The 8,636-nt window shown below is 43.8% G+C and overlaps 1 protein-coding gene across 1 annotated transcript; it reads left to right on the top strand.

The window, feature by feature from the left end:
- The first annotated feature begins 2,362 nt into the window (after window positions 1-2,362).
- On the top strand, window positions 2,363-7,408 carry LOC149301615 (uncharacterized). The gene is made up of 4 exons (XM_089484321.1): window positions 2,363-2,434; window positions 3,207-3,361; window positions 5,676-7,163; window positions 7,395-7,408. Exons 2-4 carry the CDS (start codon window positions 3,313-3,315, stop codon window positions 7,406-7,408), a joined length of 1,551 nt encoding a protein of 516 aa, XP_089340447.1. The 5' UTR covers window positions 2,363-2,434; window positions 3,207-3,312.
- Window positions 7,409-8,636: the final 1,228 nt, after the last annotated feature.

Below are 8,636 nucleotides of genomic sequence, written 5' to 3'. Positions count from 1 at the left end.
ACTGAGACGACGATTGTCCCCCAAACTACACCAAAAGTAGCTCCTTTGGGAGGTTTTAAAATCAAGTGAATGTACATGAACTGAAAAGATATAACCTTACAACTGATCTTAATAACAGGTTCTGACACCTAGTGAGATATCAGAGAGTAGTAGTAGCCTTTTCTCTTGCCAATGGGATTTAGAGTGTATTCCCTGGACTGGATCTCCCAGCATCCACATGGCCAGAGAGAGGAGGGCCCTGCCCTGCATAGGGCTGCCATCTCATGGGTCTTAGGCTTTGGGAATGTGTGCCTTTGGCCAGTGTCCGTGTGGCTGGGGCTCCAGGGTCCCTCAGTCCCTCCTGCCTTCTTCCCCACAACATCAGGGACTGTCTGAAGGAAGAGGCCCCTCCCTCCTCAACTGTCATCTCGGCCTCAGAGGGAGCCATCAGGCAGACCCAGCAACATCAGGGACTGTCTGAAGGACGAGACTTCTCCCTGCTTTAATTGTCACATTGTATTTGTATTATATTCAATTTTCACTGTACACCGCTATGATCATTGCGGAATAGCGGTCTATAAATAAAACGTATTATTATTATTATTATTCCATATTAACTGCAGGAGGAGCCTGTGAGGGTGGGGCAGGGGGCGGGGTCTTCCAGCTCCTTTGCCCTCATTGGCCAGACTGAAGAAGGGGCGGAGCTTCTGCCTCTCTATTTAGCTCTGTGAGGGGAAGAGAGAGTGAGGAGCAGAGAGTGAGAAGGGGACAGAGAGAGGAAAGGAAGGAGAGAGATAAAGACAAGGAGGGAAGGAAGGAAGGAGGGGAGAGGAGAGGAAAGGAAAGGAAAGGAGAGGGGAGGGACAAGGCCTGGAAGAGGTAGGCTTCACTGCTGTGCTGAGGCCTCCAACTGCCAAGTGCTGAGGTGGTGGCCATTTTGTTTTGCTTGTGACTGTGGGGAATAAAGTTCCGGAACCTTCTCTGAGCCTCAGTTGAACAGAGGCCTCTCTTTCTCTCCTGAGGCTCCAGAGTCAGAAGGAGGCCAGGCTCCTTGGGCCAAAAGGAAGAAAGTGTGTCCCTTTGTGTGTCTTTTGTGTCTCTTTTCTGAGAGGGTTTTCTTATTACACAGCTCTGCTCCTTCTGGGGAACATGGGTTTTAAAAGGGATCAGAAATCGGGAGGAGAGTTTTAATACAAGCCTTATTCTTCTTCTTCACAAACATTGGACTTTGGCTTCTAAGAGGAGGCTAGTCCTCCAGAAAAGGCCAAAAGTAGCTCCTTTGGGTGGTTTTAAAAGTCTCCCCAGTTTTCATATTAAGAGATTTTGAGGGAAGAAGGAAGGAGGCAGACCAGACCATCTCATATTATTACCAAATAAACATAGAAACAAACAAGAACAACAAAAATAAGGATTAGACAGAAAAGCACACTACTTATTTCTTTTAAAGGAAAACCGTTATTAGGAAGGTGAAAACAAGACTTGGGTGCTTCTGCCCTTTTACAACCGACTCTGGCTGTATCTGCAATGCAGAAATAATCCAGTTCTAAAGTTTGTTAACTCTCCTGGCTCCATCCTGTGGAATCCTGGGATTTCTAGTCTGTTGTGGCACCAGAGCTCTCTGGCAGAGAAGGCTAAGTGTCCCAAAGGAAAAAGCCCAGGATTCCATAGCACTGAGCAGTTAAAGACGTGTCAAAGTATCTTATTTCTGCAGTGTGGACGCAGCCTTCTTGGGAAAGGGGCAGATGATGGGGGAAAGCACTGGGCAACTCTGGAGGTTTCAGCAGATGATTTATTTATTTATGTATTTATGATGCCCTCATTTCACATCTATCTACGGGGACATAACCAGGGCCCTCTCCAATTCCCCATCCCCTAATCCCCCACCACACTAATAAGGCATGGAGTATCTGTTGTGTAGGGGATCTGCAGTGAATCTATGCTAGGTCCAGGGGGCTTTGTTTGAAGCAGAGGGAGGAAGGGGATGCCCACCTCTGTATTGGCCCAAAGGAGGCATATGTCACTTGTGTGTGTCACCAGGAGGATGCTGTTATCTTTATTCCACATTATTTCCTGTTCTAGATCAGAGTCTGATTTGCAAATACCGTATTGTTTTTATCCATTAGAAAGAGCTTTCTTAATTGTCTGTCAAAGAACCATGAAAGATCATAACCCTGATCATTAGGATCTTCTCATGTCTTTATTCTATAACCAGTTCTATTTATTTGGATTAATTCTTTATAGGAGATCCAATTTGCGTCTTTTTATGAATCTCTGGTCTCTTCTCTCAGGAACTTCATCTCGGCCCCCTTGGACACAGTTTTGGGGCACCTTTTGCTGGAAGTGACCCAAGTGCAAGACCACCAGGACCCCAGCCCACCTGATGGCCGACACAGAGGCCAAACGGAGGGAGTTGGGCTCCAAGACAAAGAGGATGCAAACCTACAAGAACTCCTTGGTGAGTCGAGGTTCTTGACTATTAGTTCCATCTGTGTCACTGCTGGGCCAGTTCATGAAAGCAAGCGGAGAACATACTCTCCCTATTTAGCAGAGACAGTCCTGGTTAATCCTCTATCAGGACTGTCACTTTTTCAGGGGCTTTTTAAAATGTCCCGGTTGCTCTCTTATCCTCCCACTTTCCCCCTTCTCAGCTCACTTCAGTTCCTGAGTGCCATTCAGTTTGCACCCTATCAACTCAAAAGTGGGGAAAGAAGAGGAAAGAAGGAAGCAAGGTATAGCTTGTGGGATCTTTCTCATAATCAACTTTGGCCATCTTCACCGCCTTCTGGGTTGCTTGTCCACATGTGCCCTGCTTTTCCAATCTGTCAAATATTGGGCGCTATGGGAGAACATCTCTGGATCTAAATATGGGGTGGGTCCAGTGGCCCTCAAGCCCACAGTGCTCCCCAGAAATGTTTTTTAATAATGACATTTCGTTCTAAAATGTGGCAAGAAATGTCTAAATGCACTATAATTCTTTGGTGGCCAAATTTACTGTATGTGTTGGGATAGTGAGTATCATAATCCATCGTCTATATCCCAGCCATGGCCTAAATTATGTTGTTTATTATATTGTATATTATATTGAAAGGATTCAAGACAAACTGGATCTCGAAGGCAGGAGTTTGTTTTTCTTGCTGACAGAATTTAAAGTTTATTTCCTGTACTGAATTGTGAAGTGATGAAATAATATTTGGATGCACCATGTGTTTTCCTCCCCTTTTGCTTAGTCACTCTCTGGATGAGGGCTATTTTCTGTTGCAGGTGACCTTTGCGGATGTGGCTGTATATTTTACCGAGGACGAATGGAAACTCTTGACGAAGAAGCAGCGGCTTATGTACAATTATATAATGATGGAGACTTATAAGAATGTGGCCTCAGTGGGTAAGGAACCGGAATCCATTAGCATTATAGAATCATAGAGTTGGAATAGACCACAAGGGCCATACAGTTCAACCCACTTCTGCCATGGAGGAATACACATTCCAAGCACCATCCAGCCTCTGTTTAAAGGCCTCCAAAGAAGAGGACTGCACCAAGCTCTAAGGGAGTATATTCCACTGTGGAAGAGCTCTTACTGTCCCAAAGTTCCTCCTAATGTTCAGGTGGAACCTCTTTCCCTGTGGCTTGCATCCACAGTGGTGTCTCCTTTTTTCTGTAGTAGCAGAAAGCAAGCTTGCTCCATCCTCAATACGATGACCCTTTCCAATATTTAAACATGGATATCATATCCACTCTTAAATTTCTTTTCTCCAGGGTAAACATACCCAGCTCTCTAAGCTGCTCCTCATAGGACTTGATGGTTTCCAGATCCTTCACCATTTTGGTTGCCCTCATCTGGGCATGTTCTAACTGAATTGTGGAGCTCAGAATTATTCCAAGTGAGGATTATTCCAAGTGAGGCCTGACCAAAGCACAATAGAGTGGCACTATTACTTCCCTTGATCTCAAAACTATACTCGTATTAATGCAGCCTAGAATCACATTGGCCTTTAGGAGTCCTAGATCCCTTTCAAGCGCAGTTTAATTGTGATAGCAACATCCTGTAGAATATCTGAATTTGTAGTTTAGTGAGGCACTATTGGAGAGACACCAAAGGAGAGGGGCCTTGGGGATTGGGAGGCAGCCATGAACTTGACAGATTTTAAGAACTGGTTTGAGAGAACTTCTGAGAATTGGATCAAATCCTTGTTTGTAGATATTTTTAGGGGTTCCATTTACCAATTATGAGTAAAATCTATGAAGGGAGGAAAGGGGGACACAAACCTGCTTGTCTTCTAATGTTTCTTTTCCTACCTGAGCTTGCTTAGTTCCTTGGTTGATTCCAGAGGCCCTTTGTTACCCAAAATGCTGGAGTCTGGGAAGGATACTCCCAAGTGCTATGCTTTTAGGGGAATGGGGTACTCAGCTGAAAGTAGACATATAGTTTGGTTGGGGCAAAAGCAACCTTGGGATTCAGTTCAACTATACCAGGCCCGGAAGCACAGAGAACTCCAAAGGCTTTTGAAATAGGTTTTTATGTTTTATTTAGGGGAAAAGCAATATATACACATATACACGCATATACAGATATAGGTGTTCACACACACACGCAAAGACTAGTAACAAAGGTGGGAGTGGTGAACAGTGTGAACCTTTGCTAATGGTAAAACTTGACCTAGGTGGATTTTGATTGGAATTGTTCAGGGTCCAGAATGGTGAGAGAAGTCAGTAAGTTCCATGGCAAGTGGGGTTGGTGAGTGCATTGAGGTGCTTAGCCATGTAAACCGACAGACTCTCTGTCTGTAATTGGACTGACGTCGAAGAACGGCCAGTCAGGGCAGATATTTATACTGTAATTGTTTCTTGGGGTCAGAAACCGAGTGTTCAAAAAGGTTTATATCAATTTAGAAAGATTCCTGGGGGAGAGAATGGTTTGAATCCAAATTAAATTCAATGGGTGCTTGGTGGAAATATCTCAGACAAAAAGGATTAGCACACTGGCTCTTGGTCCTTCTTGGCTCTGAATTCCTATTGTGCTCACAAGCCAATATACAGCGTAATCTGAGGGTGACACTCCTAGATGCAGCTCAAGAATAATATAGCAGAGTATGGAAACAAATATCCAGATACAGATATTGGCAATTCACTGACCACTTTTCAATTAAAAATAAATCAGAAACACAATTGGTTTCATACAAATAATAATACAAATATTTGCAAGCTCTCCTCTCTGACTTCCATCAACTTCACCATCTCTTGTACACACAACTCCAATCTAATCCACACCAATCAGCTGTATACTGTATTGTTTGTGAGTCATCTCCTAGTGCCAAACACCATGGAGGGACCCCTGCAGTTAGCTTTTGACTCAGGACTCTATGGCACTCTCACAGGATATTATGCCACCTGTCAATCAAAGTATTTTTGCACGTTTTTAATGGAATATTTTTTCCAACAGTCCTTTGACTATCTGCTTCCACTGATTCCCTCAAGGCAGTCCCCATACGGTCTCTTCTTTGGTAGCTCCGATGAGTAAGGATACAATCATTATATGGATTTGGGGGCATCCAGAACAGGGTCATGCCCGGGTCACTCACACCAACTTTATTAATCTAATTTGAAATAGGCAGGGGTGAACGTGGGGCTAAATCTTGGGGTAACATCTTCCTCTCTTAATGCTGAGATTAGTCTTGTCTGTCATTTTCCTTGTTTACAGAATCACTTGTCAGTCATGAGAGAATCCACACAAGAAAGAAGTCACATAAATGTCAGCATTGTGGGGGAAAATTTGCTTACAAGTCAATCTTAGTCATGCATCAGAGACTCCACACGGGAGAGAAGCCATACAAATGCCAGCATTGTGGGAAATGTTTTTATTTGAAGTCACTCCTAGTGACACATCAGAGAATCCACACAGGAGAGAAGCCATACAAATGCCAGCATTGTGGGAAAGGTTTTTCTACAAAGTCACACCTAGTGAGACATCAGAGAGTCCACACAGGAGAGAAGCCATTCAAATGCCAGCGTTGTGGGAAATGTTTTTCTTCAAAGTCATACCTATTGGCACATCAGAGAGTCCACACAGGAGAGAAGCCAAACAAATGTCAGCCTTGTGGGAAAGGTTTTTCTTCGAAGTCAGACCTAGTGATCCATCAGAGAGTCCACACAGGAGAGAAGCCATACAAATGCCAGCATTGTGGGAAATGTTTTTATTTGAAGTCAATCCTAGTGTTACATCAAAGAGTCCACACAGGAGAGAAGCCATACAAATGCCAGCATTGTGGGAAATGTTTTTATTTGAAGTCAATCCTAGTGTTACATCAAAGAGTCCACACAGGAGAGAAGCCATACAAATGCCAGCATTGTGGGAAATGTTTTTCTCGGAAGTCAAGCCTTCTGACACATCAGAGAGTCCACACAGGAGCGAAGCCATACAAATGCCAGCATTGTGGGAAATGTTTCTCTCAGAAGTCAAACCTAGTGAGGCATCAGAGAGTCCACACAAGAGAGAAGCCATACAAATGCCAGCATTGTGGGAAAGGTTTTTCTACAAAGTCACACCTAGTGAGACATCAGAGAGTCCACACAGGAGAGAAGCCAAACAAATGTCAGCATTGTGGGAAAGGTTTTTCTTCGAAGTCAGACCTAGTGATCCATCAGAGAATCCACACAGGAGAGAAGCCATACAAATGCCAGCATTGTGGGAAATGTTTTTCTACAAAGTCAGACCTAGTGATCCATCAGAGAGTCCACACAGGAGAGAAGCCATACAAATGCCAGCATTGTGGGAAATGTTTTTCTTTGAAGTCAAACATAGTGACACATCAGAGAGTCCACACAGGAGCGAAGCCATACAAATGCCAGCATTGTGGGAAATGTTTCTCTCAGAAGTCAAACCTAGTGAGGCATCAGAGAGTCCACACAAGAGAGAAGCCATACAAATGCCAGCATTGTGGCAAATGTTTTCCTCAGAAGTCAGACCTAGTGACTCATCAGAGAGTCCACACAGGAGAGAAGCCATACAAATGCCAGCATTGTGGGAAATGTTTTTCTTTGAAGTCAAACATAGTGACACATCAGAGAGTCCACACAGGAGCGAAGCCATACAAATGCCAGCATTGTGGGAAATGTTTCTCTCAGAAGTCAAACCTAGTGAGGCATCAGAGAGTCCACACAGGAGCGAAGCCATACAAATGCCAGCATTGTGGGAAAGGTTTTTATTTGAAGTCAATCCTAGTGTCACATCAGAGAGGCCACACAGGAGAGAAGCCACACAAATCCCAATAGTGAACTAACATTATTATTGTCAATAATGAATACAAAAAATATATTTTCAATCCAGTGGTGCTAAGAAAAGGCCCTTGTGATTTTGTTTGTAAGCTTTGTCTGTCGATATGTCTGTTTGTGTTCTAAAGTTGTATTTTGTTATTTTTAGGTTTTAATTGCTAATAGTATAGTTAATTTCTTTAGCTTGTAAATTTGGGTGGGGATTGTGGATCGAAGTATAGGTTCGGTAGATGGGGGGCTGGGATTTGTTAGAGCTGTCTAGAATAGTTATGGAATTATAGCTTTGCAATGTGTTGGATGTTGGCTGAAGAAAGTTGGGGGCAGGTATTGACAGAAAGGGCTAGTTTGTGGGAATGGCAAAGGGGGCCTTGTTTCCTGTGGGGCATAGACTGTGGGAATTGGAGGTGAGGCTCGGTTTGGAAGAGGGAGGAGTTTTAGGTGTTGGGGTTTCAATATATTCTTTGGATTCGGGAGGGTAGTTCTAGTTTAAACACTGAATTCCTTCTATGTATTTTCAATAAAGTTCTTTGCTATTTCAACACACTGGACTCTTTGATGCACAGAAGTTCTGAATTTGCCCAAAATTGACCCTTTCTTCTCTCCTTAGTCCTCAGCTCCATTCCCAGCCATAAGAACAGCAGAGGAAAATACATACACACAGAGACTAACTAGAGCCTTCCTTTCCTGCCTTTCCCTCCTGAGTCCAGCTCTGCATTTTGGGCTCCAAGATGTGGTCCATCTTATGGATAGGTATCCTGACCAAAGCAAGATTGTCTTCATGGACCAAAGCGACGTCCTCTTACCAGCTCACTGACGGAGAACCCGGCTGGTAAGGCCTGAGCCCAGGTGGCTGAGCTATCATCACCCAGCCAGGTCTCCGTGAAACATCCCAGGTCAGCCTCTTCGTCCAGTAGGAGATCATAGACTATGTGCGTTGTATTTTGGACTGACCTGGCGTTACACAAGAGCAGGGAAAGGTTCTGTGGTTGGTTTGGTATGCTCTCCAGCCCTTTTGGGATAGGAGGGTGAATGGAAGGGAGATAGATATTTGTCAGGCTCCTAATTGCAGCCCCTCTTGCAACACAAAAAGCAGTACTTTGAAAAAGGAACAGCTTGTATTGAAGAAGATACATGTAATAGAAGTGACTTTTTTATGTCATGAATGAAAGAAAGTATAAACATATCATTTTTATAACCATATCAATTTACCCCACCCAATTAGGCTATAAAGATAATTAATTGGATAGCCCTTTCCTGCGCAGTGTCCTCCCATCTGGGATTGTGGCAGCGTTTCTAAAAACAATTAAGCTCTCATGTGCCTTCTCACAATCACTGCACCTGTGGCCTTGGACCACAGAACTCAGCCACACAACAATTTTCATTAACATTA

This window comes from Sceloporus occidentalis, unplaced genomic scaffold, assembly GCF_023333645.1.
Source record: "Sceloporus occidentalis isolate IW3139 unplaced genomic scaffold, rSceOcc1.0.p SCAF_21, whole genome shotgun sequence".
Classification (NCBI taxonomy): domain Eukaryota; kingdom Metazoa; phylum Chordata; class Lepidosauria; order Squamata; family Phrynosomatidae; genus Sceloporus; species Sceloporus occidentalis.
This window is presented reverse-complemented; position numbering and strand designations above follow the sequence as displayed.

Bases quoted from the DNA above. Each gene is read 5' to 3' on its own strand.
- LOC149301615 (XM_089484321.1), top strand. From the start codon at position 3,313: ATGTACAATTATATAATGATGGAGACTTATAAGAATGTGGCCTCAGTG. The intron at 3,362-5,675 runs GTAAGGAACCGG...CCTTGTTTACAG, and splicing joins TAAGAATGTGGCCTCAGTGG to AATCACTTGTCAGTCATGAG.